The sequence below is a fragment of the Equus przewalskii genome, chromosome 18 (assembly GCF_037783145.1).
Source record: "Equus przewalskii isolate Varuska chromosome 18, EquPr2, whole genome shotgun sequence".
NCBI lineage: Eukaryota > Metazoa > Chordata > Mammalia > Perissodactyla > Equidae > Equus > Equus przewalskii.
Window position 1 is genome coordinate 35,443,747 of NC_091848.1, and position 18,131 is coordinate 35,461,877.

At 50.7% G+C, this 18,131-nt stretch overlaps 1 protein-coding gene across 1 annotated transcript; it reads right to left on the reverse strand.

The window, feature by feature from the left end:
* Nucleotides 1-325: 325 nt before the first annotated feature.
* Nucleotides 326-9,493, reverse strand: MUC20 (mucin 20, cell surface associated). Its single transcript, XM_008506986.2, has 4 exons — nt 9,275-9,493; nt 4,741-6,081; nt 2,247-2,338; nt 326-676 (listed from the first exon to the last, which is right to left on the reverse strand). Exons 1-4 carry the CDS (start codon nt 9,372-9,374, stop codon nt 608-610), a joined length of 1,602 nt encoding a protein of 533 aa, XP_008505208.2. The 5' UTR covers nt 9,375-9,493; the 3' UTR covers nt 326-607.
* Between the last annotated feature and the right edge of the window lie 8,638 nt (nt 9,494-18,131).

Here is an 18,131-nt window from a genome sequence, read left to right on the forward strand (position 1 = left end):
TTGAAACGCAAGTCAACTCAGCAAACGTTCTCTGTGATCTTACTACAGGCCAGGCACCCTCCTGCATTCAAGGGACACCGAGATACAAATAGGGTCCCTGATCTGAAGGAGCTCACAGTTCAGCAGGCTCCAGGCCAGCCTCAGTCAGCGCTGTCATCAAGGTGCAAACCAAGAGCCAGGGAGCACGAAGGAGGGAGGTAGCAGTGAGGATGCACAAAATCCTTGTGTCATAAAATGTCAAGAAATGTACAGGTGAAATAGATAACCTCCAGGCCACACTGAATGTGATTTTAACGTCGGATGGAAGCATGCAGCAAGTGACAGGTAGGTGATCAGGTCACTCTTTACTTAAACACAACACGTGTGCTGTGGGAAGTCCAAGGACACCTCTGGAACTGGGAAGGCCCCCTCCCCACCCACATGCACTCAGGCCTATGTGAGCCAGGGTCCGGCTGCCAGGTCTGGGGTAAGAGCTTAGGTCAGTTGACCTCTGTGGGAACCTTCCAGGTGCATCTCGGCACAGTAACGTGGCTCCAGCTTGCGGTGGGGCCTAGGCCCTAGGTCCCCCCTTTGGCACGTGGGCACGCCTGGCTGCAGCTGGTCTTCTTCAGCCCCTCCTGATGCGCAGCAGGGAGACTTGGCTGCGTGGCATGTGGATGTGCAGTTGATGGAGGAGCTGGAGGGCAAAAGGAACAGGTGGTATCTCCAGCGCATCTGGCCCATGAGCTCACCACAGGCCAAGGACAGGAAAGGACCATAGGAGAGAAGGAATGAGGAGGCCAGCAGCACTTCCTGAGCCTCCTGGGGGCTGGGCAAGGCCTGGGTGCTTCATGCACATTATGTCGTAGAATTACCGCACAGTAACCCTATAAAGCAGGTATTATTAGCCTCACTTTATAAGGGAGGAAAGTGCTATGGAGTCACTTACCCAAGGTCATACAGTTAGGAACTGGACTTCACACCCAGATCTATCTGGCTCCAAAGCTTATTGTTTCTCTGACCCCTGAGCCCTACGCCAGTGGCCAGCGCCCAAGAAGAACTGATGCCCGGCACCCACATGGCCTGGTTTCTGCACCTCAGCTCCTGACCCGCTTCTATCTCCCTGGCTTCTTTCTGACCCCTGAAATAGCTTCCAGTTGGGGGGGCTCGGATCTGACACAAGCCTGGCTTCTCTCTTAGGTTAGGATTCACACTTGCTACTTTAGTCATCATGTGCAGTGGGTATTTGTCCTATATTTGGCTGTCCTACTTCAAAACCCCTATGCTGTGTTCAGAGAACTCCTTATTATGGGAGTCCCAGTGGACCCCCCTTCCACTAAGAGAACTTCAAGAGCCCAGATCTTCTGTTTTCTCACCCCTGGCAGCAAGATGTGGGCACAGGAGCTAGGCTGAGCTGACTTATTCTAACCTTCCATTGGTTCACACCATCCCCCAAAGCCCTGATTCCTGAATTTCACCACTGGAAGCTGTGTCCGGTGATCTGGGTTTTAGGAGAATTTTCCCAACCTGTTGTACAAATACATCCCAATTTTGGTCCCCATCTAGAGCGTACACCCATGGGATTTTTCTGCCTAACATCCCTATTTCCTTTGGGGCCTGTCCTTCCTATTCCATGTGGGTCAGGTCAGGCTGTCAGTCATGGGGGCCCCTACAGGCCAGTGAGATCAGTCTTTCCCTAGTTTGATATGCAGATCTTGGGAGAGGGCAGTGCTTTGCGAATCTAGGGTTGTCACAGCCATCTTTCCTTACATATGGAGAGAGACTCTGAAGAACGAAGGGAGTGGAGCTGAGGGAGGGAGAGAAAGAGAAAATCCTGATGATCATGGTTGAGCTGCTGGATCCAGCCACAACTGAAGTTGGAACAGCCACTTCTAGGTTTCTCAGCCAATATCTTGCTTTTTCTGTGTAAGCTACATTGAGTTGATTTCTGCCATTTGCAACCAAAAATCCTGCCTATCTGCCCATTAATATCATTGACCTTCTCCCAGGGACCAGAAGGCCTGAACTTCCTAGGGCCTGAGGACCTTGGGAATGAGGGGAAGAATTTTTTACAAAGCAGAGAAGGCAAATTCAGAACTCAGGAAACGTCAGGCGGGGCTCCTTAGATTTAGCTCCTAACACCCAGAGAGAAACTAGACCCCGCCCAAGCGCAGCAGCTGCTCCTCTTCTTCCTGCAGATCTTCCCTGGGGTCTCCAGGAACCTCTCACTCTCCTCCACTCCCCTGGCCCAGGAAGCGCCCACTCACCTGCTGCATCAGCCTCTCTGCCACTCTGGGCTCAGTGAGGTCTTCCGGGGAGGCCACGCTTAGCCGCAGGAGGAGGAAGCCTCCATCCCCACCTGCAAGTTAAGAACAGTAGGAAGATGAAAATATGGGTAAGTCAGTTCAGGAAGCAAGACGTGACTCTGCTACCCAGCCCCCAGCCCCCCTCTGTATATACGTGCTCGCTCTCATGTGTAAACGTGTCTGTGTTCATGTGGGATCTCACACTTACCGCAAAGAGAAGGAGGATTCGCTGGATTCCCTCTCCAATAATCGGGCCCAGTGTAGTGTCTTCCCAACAAGAGTGAGGGAGATGATGGTTAAAGGCTCCATTCACATTCAGAGAAGCCAAAAGTCTAGTGTGAGGAAGGAGAAATGAAAGTGGATCTAGAACGTTCTCAAGGCCTGGAGGTCCTGGATAGGGCTGTTGGGAAAGGGCCCAGCTGGGGAGAATGATGGAGAGAGGCTGGCTTTCTGAGGGATGCCCTCAGCCAATTCTTCCAGTTCTAAGTTGGAAGCCATCCTGACTTAGCAGCTCTGTAGGCGAGTTCTCCGTTTTGTTGAGCTCTAATTGGCCTGCCTTTACCTGCCACCTTGGAGTCATTTCTTCCTATTAGAACATCAGTAGAATTGATCCGGAAAATAACACACATGTGAAAAATGTACTATTTATGCAACACTGTTTGTCATAACAAAATACTGAAAACAACCTAAATGTCCATCCATAGAGGGCTGGTTAAATTAATTAAGGTAGGAGCCGGCCTGGTGGCACAGCGGTTAAGTGCGCAGGTTCTGCTTCAGCGACCTGGGGTTCACCAGTTCAGATCCCGGGTGTGGGCATGGACCACTTGGCACGCCATGCTGTGGCAGGCATCCCACATATAAAGTAGAGGAAGATGGGCACGGATATTAGCTCAGGGCCAGTCTTCCTCAGCAAAAAGAGGAGGATTGGCAGCAGATGTTAGCTCAGGGCTAATCTTCCTCAAATAAAAAAATTAATTAAGGTAAAACAAAATGGAATACTGAGCAGCCATAAAAAAGAGTGGCTTCATCTCAGAGATCTGTGTTTATCGTATGCTCCACCTGTGTAAAAAGGAGGAAAGACATCTATCTATACCTATATCTACCATCCTCCTTTTTATGCTTCCAAATGCACATTTCACGTCCAGAAGACGATTCACAAGAAAGTGATACCATCGGTTATGTGCGTGAGGAAACTGGGTAGTTGGGGGACCGCAGTGGGAGGAAGGCCTTGTATGGGGTACCCTTTTTACCTATTGAATTTTAAATCATGTCAGTGTATCACCTAATCAACAAATAATAAAGAAAAGCATTTTAAAATAAAAATATATTAATAATTGAACTTTTAAAAATAAAAGCACAATAGGAGACTATAAGTTTTGGAATCAGACCTTCATTTGGGATCCCACAGCAGTCTTTTACCATCTTTAAATCTGCTTCCTCAGCTGTCAGATGGGTGATAACAGCCACCTCATAAGGTGGTTTGGAAGATTTAATCAGAGGAGATATCACATGCTAGATTCATAGGACACTGCCTGGCATCAGAGAGAACATTCAGCTGGTGCCAGTGCTTCCTGGTTGTGAAATATTTTTATATCCCCTCTGCCTGGAATACAAAAGATACTCGGTAAGGTGGTAGTGATTAATATTTTTATTTCACTTCCCCAGAAAGGCAGGGCAAACTGCGGCTATGGCAGGGATGAGGTACAAGGACAGAGCGATGGAAGCGGGGACGGAGGTTACAGGCTGACCAGGAGCTGGGCTGACCAAGCAGCCTCTGACAGGGGACTTCTTCCCCGAGAACCATCTGTTGTCTCAGAGACGCAGCTTTAAAGTCCCAAACCTTCGCCCAGGTTGCTTATTTATTTTCAGTCACCCTCTATGGCACCAAACCCAGCAAGGACATCCAGTGAGCCGCCCTTTCATGGGGTCCTAGCTGCTCAGAAGGCAGCAACTTGGGCCAGACGCCCACATGGTGCCCCTCTGTGTGGCTCTGGCTGAAACAGAGGCTTCCAGAGCACGAGGGCTGTGTCTTTTAAACAAAACTAGGGGCCTTGCCTGGTGCACAGTAGTTACTCAACAGTTAACTTCATAGAAGGGCAGAGCTGGGAGGGACCTCATTACTGTCCACTGCACCCCCTCCAGCTACTGGTGGAGAAACTGAGGCCCAGAGAGGGAAAGGGACCTGTCCTAGGTCACTCAGGTTGTTGCGGGCAGAGCCAAGATCTCAAACTATTTCTCCAAACTTGCAGCCCCACACTCTCTCCATACACCACCCTCACTCTGCTTGTTACTCGTTTTGGGAAGAACCACTAGAAGATCATGAAGAGGCGACATCAGAGACAGGGCTCAGAATAGTCACCCAGACCCTTCTTTCCTTTCTGCTCCTTAAGCATGTTGACATCTTGGAGACTCCAAACCCCAAACCCCAAAGATCACACATGGGGGAGCCACTTACTTGCAGGAACTTCTGTGGTCCCCCTTGTCTGAGCAGTAGTGGGCACGGCTTTTGGGGGCTGCCCTCTGGTTGTGCTGGCTGTCTTCAAGGTCTTCGCTGAGGCTGTGGTCTTGGCTAAGGTGGTGTTTTCTTCTTGGCTGCTGTCGGCTGTAGTCGGATGGACAGAAGGAAGAGGCCTCGTGCAGTCGGGGATGGGCCCGTTGGTCCTGCTGTCTGTGGTGGAAGTCTCTGAGCGGGTGGAGCTCTTGATGGTAATTCCTTCGGAGAGGCTGTAGACCGTAGCAAGGGAAGTCCCTTTGCCCACTGTCGACCCAGCCTCTGTGGAGACTGTAAATGCTCCTGGGACCTCAGTGTGGCTTGTCGTCTCAGCAGAGAGGGCTGAGACTTCTTCCACAGGGTTCACGCTGACAGTCGCCCAAGTTCCACTAGGGGTGGTGGCCTCAGCTGCTGTTGTTTCTCTTTCTGTGGTGCTAGTAGCAGGGAGTGGGGTCTCAACTGTGGTGTCATGTGTGGCCGATTCTGCGGTGCTGGCGGTAGACGAGGCCTCCGCCGAGGTCGTGGTCTCGGTGAGGTGTGATTTCGCTTCAGTGGGGTTGGGCAAAGCTGACACCTCGGGAGTGGACAGGGCCTTTCCTCCTGCGGGGCTGTAAGCTGTGTCTGAGGTCTTAGGGATGCTGGCAGTTGTTTCCGTTTCCATAACGCTGCCATTGGTAACCTCAATGTCAGAGATGGTGGAGGCAACCAAGGCTTTCGCCGGAGCAGTGACATGAGGTGCCAGGACTTGTGAGGTGGTGATGGCTGGAACTGAGCTGTCAGAGGAGGTGCTGCTCTCCAACGTAAGGGCCTTGGCTTCTGTGAGGATCTGAGCCAATGTCAAGGCACTAGTTCTGATCCTCTTTGCCTCTTCAGAGCTGTCATCAGTACAAAGGGTGTCAAAGGCCGCTTCCAAGAGATCACTGCCTGTAACAATCTGCACTGTGGTCATTCCAGTTCTCGTGGGGTTGTCGCTTGTGGCTGTTGTCTCCATAGGAGGGGTCATCACGACCATGAATTTGGAAGGTGTTCTTTTTGTGAGGGCCCTGGTCTCTGCTGCAAGACTAATGGTCCTGGTTTCCGTGGTCTCTGCTTCTGGAATGGTGCTGCCTGGGATTAAGGTACTGTGAGAGGTCTGGGTCCTCAGGGTTTGATGACTTTCCAGAGGGATGTGGCTTGGCACAGAGGTCTCAGCAAGGTCAGTGGTCTGGAAGGCTCCCTCTGAGCTTGTTCTGACTCCTGGAGTCACAGCAGGCACTTCTGTGTGGCTCGTTGTCACCAAAGGGCCTGGTCCACTGGTGCTGGGGCCTGTGTTGGGTAAAACCATCTTTGTGAGCCATGCGTCCCAGTGGACTGACTTCACACAAGCTCTTGTGTTTATGGCCTGGGCACAGCTAGGAGGAGGGTGGGGAGAGGGAGTTGCTTTGACCTATTTTTCATCTATATATACAAGGAAGAAGGAGGCAGTATCGGGAAGTCCTGTGCGGCAGCCACGTAACTGGGACCACGCTGACTGATGTCCTCTGATGGCCCACTTAAGGCAAGCAAGCCCCAGAATCTAGTTGGTTATTGGTCTGAAGCCGTCAAAGGGGATGTGTGGGGCCAGGATCCAGCTTCAAGGGGAAGCAAAGAAGTCAGAAGTCCAAATGAGCCAAGAACTGCAGGGCAGGGACCACGACTCTCAGAACTTTCTGAAAGAATCCTTGTCGCTTTCCCTTGGATACTTTTCTCATCCAGCAAATGTTTCCCCATGGAAGTAAAAAACTTTTCGAATACAAGAAACATCTGTGGTTTTGTGCTCAGAGGCAGCTGAGAGGACTGGCGGAGAAGACCCTCCAGAGGCAGTGTGGGTGGTGGTGGCTCCAGGAGGGAGGGGAGCAGGCGGGGGCCTTGGGGCTCTAGCAAGGGAAAAGGGGCAAGTTTCCCAGCCCCGCCCCAGCCTCTCCTGAACATAGGCCTAAGACGACAGAACTCCTGAACTGTGGAAACGACGTACCAAGCATTTTCCATAGGTAACAGGGAGCCAGGTGAGGCAAAACTTCACTTTTTTTAGAAAGATGCTCCTGGCATTTCTCCATAGGGCAGAGGGTCTCTGTTCACTTGACCGACCCCTGACATTGTGGGAATGGAGGGCCAGCGGGCGCTCACCACCCTGAGGGAGGCTACAATGGGGTCTTTTGTGGGCTGGCAAGGGCGCCTCCCCTGTCTACCAAGGGGGCCAGGCTCTCTCTGTAAGTGGGCCAAGGAGCCTCTTGGGGAGGGTTGCCAGATCTTGCAATAGAAAAAGGATAATTAACAGGATGACCAGTTAATTTTGAATTAAATTTCAGATAAACAAGGAATAACTTTAACAAAAAATAATTTTTTTAGTATGTGTATTTCTCATGTGATATTTGAGACATACTAAAAAAACTTCATTACTTGAAATTTAAATTTAAGTGGATGCCCTGTATTTTATCTAGTAACCCTACTTTTGGAAGGAAAAGGATCAAAATAAAAGCCCCCTTCTCTGGCATTCTGGTGATTCAAAATGGTCTTTACTGAGATCTACTGGCCCAAAAGTACCCAAGGACCCAAAGGAGGGCCAAGACCGTTTGGTCACCTCTATCTAGGGTGTCAGGACGGGGCCCCAGGTCCTCAGCTTGTCTTCCTGTGTCTCCCACTGAAGGATGAAAGAGCACTGGGCCAGGAAGCAAGAGACAGGGTTCCAGCCCCGGGTCTGTTGCCTACGAGCTCTAGAGTCTGATGATTTACTGGTTCACATCCCGACTCTGCCTCCTACCAGCTCAGCCACTCACTGGACCTCTTCCAGCCTCCATTTCCTCCCCTGTGAAAAGGGTCACGATGCCTGCCTTGCCGTGGTGGTGAGGACCAGAGGAGAGGGGAGTGGGAAAGCCCTCATATTCCAAAGCCTGCAAGGGGTTATGAAGCACCCCTCCCTGACCATGTCCTCTCATGGAGTCACTCGAGAGCGACAACCTAATTTTACTATAGTGAGAATTTCAGACTGCACGCACATGCATATTAAGTGGGTCACGGCATTCGCTCACATTTCCTGTCCAGTGCAATCTAACTGCACGCAAATGACGCTTTTACAGGAATATATTTTCTTCTCCCCACTTCAAAGCCCGAGGCATTTCTCTGAGCCTCCTTGGTGCCCACACAGCAGAAGCAGTCTTTCTGCGTCAGCCCACACAGCCTGAGGCCCAAACAGTGGTGCTCTTGGGGTCTGACCACGGACCACCCCTAACACATTTTCTTCTTTTTCTGGGAGCCCCGTGGTGTCATCCTGCTGTGAGAGCCCCTGATGCTTCCCAAACCATAGTCTCTTCATCCCTGGGGCTCTCACAACCCCCACCCAAGTCTCTTACACACCAGGGGGCTTCTCCCACAGAGCAAAGCCTGCCGGGCCCTCACGGCTCCAGAATGTTGCAGCTCTCCTGGCCCATTCCTCACATCAAACAGGTGGAGAAGAAAGCCTGTGCACTTTGGACCTGAGTTTGGGTCCCCTCTCTGCTGCTTGCTCTGCCTCTTCCCAACCATGTGACCCTGGCCAGGCCTCCCGGGTCCAAGGCTGCATTTTCTCATCTGTGAAATGGAGGTAGAGGTTTCCATCTCATAGGGTTGTGAAGATTAAATTAAATTAAACGTAAAATGTGCAGCACAAGCGTGATAGATCGTGAGAACCTGCAGGAGGCGGTGTGGTCCAATGGTTACGGATGCCTGGAATGAAACCCTGGCTCTGCAGACAGGCTACTGAATCCTGGTAAACCTCAGTCTCCTCACGTTTAAGGGAGGATGCGGGAGTGGGGTAAGAATAAGAATCGTATCTCTCTCATAGGGTTATTTTGAGGATTAAAAAGATAGTGCATAAGGGTATATGGGAACTCTACTTTCCACTCAATTTTGCTGTGAACCTAAATGGCTCTAAAAAATAAAGTCGATTTAAAAAAAGATAAGGCATTTGACAAGGTTGGCACAGTTCCTGTTACAGATCAGTGTTAGTTCTCTTCTTCCATGAAAGCACCCCCTCTCTCAGAATCCACCTCCCCAAGCCGTCTGTGATAGTCAGACTTTTCACGCAAAAACTGTTCTTTAAAGGAAATCTGTGCTGGAAAGTAAACTTGGAGGAGTTAGAATCTTGTCAAGCCACATTCTTGGGCTTTAGTCAGATTTATTACCAGCCCACCCCTCCCTCGCCCCCTACCCTCCCCACCCCGCTTACACATACTCCCACAGGCGTAAAGACACACCCACAGCGACCTCACAATGACGTCGCTCATTTGTACAGACCGGACCGCAGTGTCGTTAATTACCTAAGCTGACACACTGCCATTTGCACGCTCTTTATCAGCTATAGTAATATTTCATATATAGCCTTAAGGTTAATTATAATTAACCCAAGAGAGCTACCCTCACCCACAAAGGGCTGCCAGAACAGAAACTCAGCCCCAGAGCCCTATCAGGAGAGAAGCCCACAGGCCCCCTCTCACCTCCATACCTGCAGAGCTCCTGGGGGCCCCGGCCTCCCAGCAGAAGAAGAAAAGGGGCAGCAGCAGGCCCCAGAGAGAGCCCATCCTAGCTGGGGATCCGGCCACCATAGCCCAGCAGAACTGCCCACTGCCTCTCACTGCCACCTTTTCCTGCTTCCTCAACCCCGGGAGGAGGGGCGAGCCACCTGCCTGGTATGACTGGGTAGTTTCCAGGACGCAGCCAGGTGATCACGGAGGCACAGGCTGAGAGAGCTGGCAGGTTTCGAGTCAAGGGCTGTCAGCGAGCTAATCACCCGTCCCCATTGCCCAGTGACCTCCGTGACCTCTCCACTCTGAAGTTTGATTTGAAGATATGGAATCATTTCTACGGTGATGTTCACCTCCCTGGGGCCGCAGCCCGGGAGGCCATGGAAGATGGTGTTTCTCACACATCTCCCCTTCCCCAACCCCATCCCCTTGTGTGGGGGGCTTACGCTTTTAGTTAGATAGACCTGGGTTTCATTCCTAATCCTAGACTTTATTTCTTCTATGATCTAGGGCAAATTAAAGAACTTTCTGAACCTCAACTGTAAAATGGGCATAATCCCTACCTCCCTGGGTTGTTTTGTGGGGATTACATGAGATAGTAAAGCTCTTACACAGTGCCTGATACATGCTCAGTGCTCATCAAAAGCATATACCTTGTAAGTGCTCAGTGAGTGAGAGCCCTGACATCCACCCTGATCCTCAAGCAATAGAGAGAAGGGACGGCCTCCTGAGGTCTGGAGGAGACAGCTCTCCAGTGTGGGGCAGGAGTCTGATCCCTAACATCCCTCCATCTTCACATCCAGTGGTTCTCTCTGCCAGTCAGAGCCAGGACCCTGGCCCTGGCCAGACTGGAGGTGCGGGTTGGGGAAGGCACTGGCTGGGAGAAAGGAAGGAGTAAGAGTGCTGGTCTGAGTCACAGGGCCTGGAAGGGGGAAAGTGTGAGGGTGAAGGCTTAGAGAAGCTTAGGGGATTTGACCACAGGAAGGAGAACCAGGCTGCAGAACGCATTTCCAAATGCCCTAGAGAAGACTCGTACCCCTTCAAGGGGCCAAGGTGAGGAGCTGTTATGGCCACAGCCTAGTGGCCAAACAAGGTACCTGGGGGATTTCAGGGCAAGAGTTTTGTGATGAAATCAGCTCTGGGTAGAGGAAAGCTTGCTGGATCGGCATCAAGAAATCAAAATCTCACAGCTGGAAGGAAATTTAAAGTGGAATCAGAAAGTCTAAGTTCTGTTTCCAGCTCCTTCCTAATGGTGGATCAGGAGCTGTGTGATCTTGGACAAGTTATTTGCCTTCTCTGGGCCTCTGTCAACAAGGGCTCCTTGTTGGTCCTCTTGGCCATGCAGTCTGAAGTTCTGCTTCGGGTGTGAGACACTGTCTTCTGGAACTTCGCCCTGCGTTGGATAAAGACCTCTGCTGCCTGGAAGGAGGAGGGAGCCATTCCAGGGTGTAGGGAGAAGAAGATCCTACGAGAGGCTGAGGGGCAACCATTGGAGACGCAACCCAGCACTTGAGGTTCGGGATCTTGGACCCCAGTTTCAACTACACTATTAATCTGTAGAGTACTCCTGGCAGGCTGAGTCCTTCCACCCTCCATTCAACCTCAGCCGTTGACTTCATAAACGGAGGATGGATTCCCCAAGGTGGGTTTCAGGTGGGGAAAGCAGGCCAGACCACAGCAGTGACCTGGATTCTGTTCAAGCCCTGTCTGGTAGCCTGTGATCTAGCAGGAAGCTTCCCTCTAGAGAAGACGGAGGAGAAATCCAGCAAGAATGCAGCTCCTTTCTGCCACCTCCCTCCCCTCCTGGGCCAGGGCTCTGCCCCACCCGGGCTGGGAGAGAGACTTCCTCATTCCAGCAGCCAGTGGCTTTATCTACAGACTGAGGTATTCCAGGTGCCTTCCACCCCCAGCACGGACTCCCCCCCCTCCATTTCCTCTTTCTTTCACCACTTCAGTGATCAACAGCTCAGCTCCAGCCCAGTTGCCTATGATGGGATCTGACCAGGAACCCGCTGGGACAGAAGCCTGGCTGAATACTTCCCTGGGTTTGCTGAATTTTGTCTTGTCCGTCTTCCTCTATATCTTGGGGGACTTTCCAAGCCTGGGCACATGACTGTTAGCCCTGGGGCAGTAATAAATCTTACCCAGAAAGTTCCTGGACCTTTTTTTTTTTTCAAATTATTTATTTATTTTTTATTTATTTATTTATTTTTGGAGGAAGATTAGCCCTGAACTAACATCTGCTCCCAATCCTCCTCTTTTTGCTGAGGAAGACTGGCCCTGAGCTAACATCCATGCCCATCTTCCTCTACTTTATACGTGGGATGCCTGCCACAACATGACTTGCCAAGCAGTGCCGTGTCCGCACCTGGGATCCGAACCGGCAAATCCCTGCCGCTGAAGTGCAACGTGCAAACTTAACTGCTGCGCCACCGGGCCAGCCCTTCCTGGACCTTTTCTTCAGCCAAACTCAGCTCTTACCCTGAATGAGCATAGGCGTATTAATTTAAGAAACATACATGGAGCACCTACTCTATTCTAGACATTGTTCCAGGCATTTGGATACATCACTGAGTAAAACAGATTCTAGCCCTTGTGGAACTAACTTCCTAGTGAAGAGAGAGGGCAAACAATAAGCTTAATAAATAAGTGAATTATACAGGGATGAATACTATGGAAAAAAGAAAAAAAGACAGACAAAAGCAACCTGGAATGTGGGGAGGGCGGGGGAGGTGCAGGTTGCAGCATTAAGTAACATGGCGAGATTTGTGCAATGACTCAAAATTGGTGAGAAAGTGAGCCAAGTGGGTACCTGGGGAAGAGCATTCCGGGTGGTGGGAACCGCTCAAGAAGAATCCAGAGGGCTAAGGCAGGAGCAAGTTCAAGGACCACCAAAGAGCCCTTGCAGCTGGCGCCATGCAAGGAGACAGAGTTGGAGCACAGGGGAGCAGAGTGATGGGGGGTAACAGTTGTTGGGGGGCTGGTACTGAGTGAAGTAGGAGCCACTCCTGGGGATTTTTGAGCAGAGGAGTGACCGGATCTCAGGTAGGTTTTTGAAGCGTCACTCGGGCAGCTGTGTAAGATGGGACCAAAACTGGAGTCAGGAGGCATCTGTCCTAGTCCAGGCGAGAGGTAAGGGTGGCTCTGACCACAGGGGCAGCAGAGGAGGCCGTGGGAGTCGTCAGATTCTGAATATATTTTGAAAGTAGAGCGGACATGATTTCCTGCCGGACTGATGTGGGATGTCAAAGAAAGGGAGAAGTCAAGAATAACTACAAACTTCTCAGCCTGAACAACTGGAAGGACGGAGTTCTCACCAGCGCCATTTGGGTCCGGCTCTCCCATCAGAGTATTTAGAACCCCTCCCCCGACAATGAGACCAGTACATACTGTAAGGATGAATCTGACTCAGGACAGGGTATCGAGTCAAGCCCAGGGCACTGGCCTGCTAAGGGGCTGACAGAAGACTTAACTTGGTTCGGTGTCCTTGACATACAAGGTTAGAGACCTGCTAGAGCTCTGAGCTGTGGCCTAGCTCCGTGGGCCGCAGCAATGGAGTTTGGGGTTTGTTGGCAGGAAAAAGTTTCTCCTCTTTCAACTTGAGTCCAGTCATTGGAGGCCTGCAAATTAACTGAGAAAAGACAGATGAACAGAAGACAAGACAAAGGTTGTTTACAGGTATAGCAGGGAGTTGCTGAGGATGACTAACTCACTGAATAACCAGAGTTGAGACTTATACATCAAACTTAACAAGGGGGTGAGGGGCAGTTTAGGGCTTCCATGGGAAAGTATGGAAGGTTCTATAGGTTCTTTTGGGCAGTCTGTCTCCATGGCAACTGAATTAGCTGGAAAAAATCCCTCAGAGGGGGATTAATGGCAGCTTTATTTTTGGAAGGCTTTGCTTTAGTCAGTTACGGGAAGTTCAGATAATATTTCTTCCCATATTTTCTTTAGCTCAAATGTTTCCACTTTAAAATAATCTTTATACCAACTCTGAGGCTCCGAGTGTGTCTCTAACATGTTCAAAATGTTGAGTGCGTCCAGACTGTGTGGGTGAGACTCTGTGAGGCGGGGTTACCACAGGAGAGGTGATGAGAATCATCGAAGTTTGTGGAGACTTGAGGATGGGCCCCTTCCCACCTAACCCCTGTTTCCTTGGGTTATAGCGTAGGAAACTCCAGGGAATCCCCTCTGTTCATTTACTCATTTGTCTCTCTTATTAGGGTATAACCCACATACAGGAAACTACACTAATCTTAAGTGGAATGCGGGTTGATGACTTTGTACATGTGTGTACGCCTAGGATTATCTGCCACTCAGATCGAGATATAGCACATTTTCAGCATCTCAACAGCCTTCCCTTCCAGTCAATACCTTCCCCCAAACCATCATTCTTACCTCTATCACCACAGATTAGTTCTGCCTTGTTTTGAACTTCATATAAATGGAATCATTGATATATACTCTTTGGTGTGTGGCTTCTTCCTCTTAACATTATGCCTGCAAGACACCCATGTTGTTGTGTGTAACAGTACTTCACTCTTTTTTGTCATTGGGTAGCATTCCATTGTATAAATATACCACAATTTATTATCTATTTTCCTATTGATGGATATTTAGATTGTTTTCAGTTTTTCACTATTCCAATTAAAGCTGCTACGGACGTTCTTGTTTATGTCTTGAGTGGAACTGCTGGGTCATTGGATATACATGGGTTTAGCTTTAGTATACAGCGATCAAACAGTTCTCCAAATTGATTGTGCCAACTCACGCTACTCCACAATATATGAGAGTTCCAGTTGCTCCACATTCTCATCAACACTTGGTATCATCGCTCCTTATAATTTTAGACAACCTTCCGGATGTGCGTTTCTTCTTGTGACTTTAACTTGCATAACAGGGAGCCCTCTGTTTTCCCGGGGCTTCTCCTAGGTGGGATGCTTCTGCCAGGGAAATGCCTTTCAGAGGGATGGTATTTGGAGGAAACAGGGAGGGAAGACAGAGGGCCAGGTAGAAATAAAAATTGTATGCACATGTGCACATACATGTACACTCAACGAGAGAGGAAGCTGTGCCAGTATTGGTGCATCTCAGAAACTGTCTCTTCAGTTTGGATAAATCTAACTATGGGGACATTGGCCAGGATAAGAAGATGATGTAGGAGAGACAGGAGAGGAGATGGAGGTTCTGAGCATTTGGAAGGAGAATGAGCACTGTGTGAAGAAAGGGCAAAGAGCCCCCAAATGAGCATCTTTGGGCTCCCTATGAGGCCCACAGGATGATCCCAACCGGAGAGGCCACATCTCACAGAGTCTCACCTGGGAAATTCTTCCTGGCAAGGAAGGGAGATCCCAGGCTCTGGATGTATGAGGCGAGTTCTCCCAAACAGGGCCTGGGGCTGTCTCTCCCCTAGACTCCTCCGTCCCTGGGCAAAAGGAATCTGAGGCTGGAAGAGCTGAAGGGATAAAGCGTGTGTTCCCGAAAGCCAGCAGGTGGGACACCTTGTGCGCATTTCAAGTCCTCTTGGCCTCACTTCCTACTCCAGCCACTGCTGCTGTGACCGGTTTCCCAGGAGCGACCAGGCAGTGCCTTGCCATGTGCCATTTACCCTCTGCCCCAGGGTTTCCCTGACACCAAGGCTTGGGGTGCTTCCAGGAGCTGCTCAACTCTCACATACTAACAACAAAGAATAGGAGAGTTCGCCCCGTGCAGCAACCCATAAACCACGGGAATGGGAGCCGATGGACGGATGCTTCCTGTTTCATCCCCAGGACAGACGGTTCTCAGACACATTTCGTAAGGCTTCTTAGAAGGTCCCAGAGGATCAAGTAACCAGTCAGCCATAGCAGAGGCCAACTGGACAACGCACCTTTTATTGGTTCTCCCTTCTTCCCTGCTTCATTTCACCTTTCCCTCACCCCTGCTTCTTGGGCTTATGTTCCTAAATACGTTATTCAGGCTCTGCTTTCAGAGAAACTAAGTTAAAACAGATGCATTAGCAATAACTGGGCTCTGTGCAGACAGGGCATCCTTTGCTACAATCATTCACATAGAAACCAGTGTTAGCAACGGCCTGGAGCTGGGCTGGGATGGGGATAATGGGTCATTCCATTCAGCCGGAACACAGGAGTGGGGAAGGGGACTAGTAGGAGGTAAGGCCAGAAATGTGCCTTGGGGCCGTGTTGTGGAGGACGTTGCGTGCCACACGTGGGAGGTTAGCCTTTATTCTGGAGACAGTGGGAAGCAGTGATGGTTTTGGGTGGGAACTGGCAACATCAGAGCTCTGCTTGAGCAGAGACCAGCTAGGAGGCTGTGACCTAGGACTTGGGCAGGGGGACTGTGAAGACAGGCAAACCATGTTTCAAAGTAGAACTAGGAAGATGTGGCGCCTTGCAGAGGGAGGCCAGGGGCAGAGAGAAGTAAGAGAAGACCCTATAGTCTAGAGCCCAGGAGGCTGGAGGGCAGGGGAGCATTCACCGAACAGGAGGAGGAGCAGGTCTGGGAGGGAAGGTGATGGTCTCGGCAGACCCCAAGGACCCCTAGCATCACCCTCCTAGAGCTGTGAAATCCTTATGTGAGGAGACCCCCGGGAGGCGGGTCCCAGTCCACCAGAGGAAGGTCCCTTGCCTCTCCGTTCACCCTGGAAAGAGAAGGGGGTGGGCCTGAGGCTAGAGGGCTCAGACCAGACTATTTTGGGACTCACAGGCAGTAATCTGGTGCCTGGCAAGGAATGCGGAGGAGAGAGGCACCAATTACACAGCTAGAGGGGTGCTAGGTTCTTACTTTCTTCTTCCAGGAAACGTTTGCTGTATTCACTGTAACCATCACAAACAATGAATACCATGAGGCAAATTTGTGTTTTACAACGTATGTGGCTGATTCTATGCACATTTACGTGTGTTAACAACAATTGCAGATTTCCGTTTTCCTGTAGTTGAACCAGTGGGGAAGCACACAGGATGGCAGCTATGACAGCCAGTGATCAGGATCCCACGGGCCCAGGTCGGGGAGCTCTGCTCCAGGGCCCTGCTGGCAAGGGGTTGCGGGGGAGCTTCAGGGGAGGTGTCAGGCTCTCTTCTTGATTCCCTCCACAGAGATGGAGAGGGGCGTCCCTGGGAGGCTGGTTTGGAGAAGTTGCTGGACCTGAGTGAGCAGTAAGCAAAGGCCTGTTCCCTCTCCAGTTCATTTATGTGTCCCCAGATAATAGCTCTCTCTTTTACATCCACCGAGAACCAGGCCCTTCCACGACAGCCCTACAAGGCAAGCTCTGGAACACAGACAGAGAAACGGAGGCTCACAAAGGCTGAAGGAGTTGCTTGAGGTCACCCAGGTAATAAGTGGTGAAGCCAGGATTTGAACCCAGGTCTATCCGGCTCCCGAGTCCAAGCTCTTTCACTGCACTATGCTGCCTTTCTTTCTGCCCAGTGCCACAATATGCTGGGATGGGGGCAATGGCCTCTCCTCCAGCACTGGGCAGAGAGCTCTGGACAGGTCAGGGCTGAAGCCAGGACACAGAAGGAAAGCTAAGAACAGAGGATGATCTAGGGAAGAGAGTAGCAAACCACAGTCCATAGGCCAATTCTGTCTTGCTGCCTGTTTTTTGGATGGGCCACAAGTATGGTTGCTACATTTTTAAATGGTTGAAAAAAGTCCAAAGAAGAAGCATATTTCATGATACGCGAAAATGGTATGAATTCAAGCGTCACTTTTAATGAGCAGGAACCCTGGCTCCGACTCTGAAACCATGGCTGCAATGGAGCTCTGCCCTGGCTCAGGTCCCTGTGCCCTCTTTGGTCATTGCTCCCTGACTTTGGGGCCTGGAGGCCAGGGAGGCAGGAGCGGGTTGCCACCCAGCCCTTCTGGGAGAACCTCCAGGGCGCCCACCAGGCTCTGCATCCAGTCTGGATTGCTTCCGGCAGGGCTTGGTGGGTTCTCCACCCTCAGCACCATCTGCAGGACCATGTTGGTAGTCCAAGAGGCTGGGAAATGCAGGGTGAAAGCTCCTGTCCTCATCCCTGCCTCCCATCGCACCGCCACTTCTTGACATCCCCAGCATCCCTCTGCAGACACCTGTCTGCCCTCGAAAGTCTATATGGGATGGGTCAAGAGGCATCTATACTACAAGGGGAGGAGGGGCAGTTAGGTGGAGCCTGACTGCCCCATTCCCTACCCTGATCCCCAACCACCAACAGCTTAACCTCTCCCTGTGGGACCTGCAAAAGTGGCTCAGAGGGGAGCAGCAGGTGGCAAGGAGCAGTGAGGAAAGAAAGCTAGGAGGAACATGTAGGCACTTTTGACATAAAATGGACAGATGCCAGGATTTCAAGATTGTCAGGGATATTAGGAGTTATCCAGTCCCCTGCCTGGCCTTGGCCTGAAGTATGTACAAGGAGTTTGCCTCTGTCAATCACAGCATCCAGCTCTGCCAGGGGTGGAAAGGAACCTGCATGTGCGTTACCAGGGTTGCAAAGGGCATGGTGGTCTGGGCAGCAGTCTGGTGCCACATGGCAGAATTCATCACAGTAGCAGCTTCCTCTCTTGCAGTGGTGATCCGTTCCAAGGCAGCAGAGGGGCTGGGGTTGGGAGCAGCTGCCTGGAGAAAAAGGGACATTAAAAAGAGACAGATTTAACAAATGGTGCTGGGACAACAGGATAGCCACATGCAGAAGAATGAATTCGGACCTGTACCTCACACCATACACAAAAATTAGCACAAAATGAATCACAGATCTAAATGTAAGAGTTAAAACTGTAAAACTCTCAGGCAAAAACACAGATGTAAATCATCATGACCTTGGATTAAGCAATGGTTTCTCAGATATGATGCCAAAAGCACAA

What these genes read in the sequence shown, in the direction of transcription:
- MUC20 (XM_008506986.2), bottom strand. Translation starts at nt 9,374, where the DNA reads ATGGTGGCCGGATCCCCAGCTAGGATGGGCTCTCTCTGGGGCCTGCTG. An exon ending in GGCCCCCAGGAGCTCTGCAG is followed by an intron (nt 6,082 to 9,274) that starts GTATGGAGGTGA and finishes TACCCAACACAG; the next exon opens with GCCCCAGCACCAGTGGACCA. An exon ending in CAGAGAGGCTGATGCAGCAG is followed by an intron (nt 677 to 2,246) that starts GTGAGTGGGCGC and finishes TTTGCCCTCCAG; the next exon opens with CTCCTCCATCAACTGCACAT.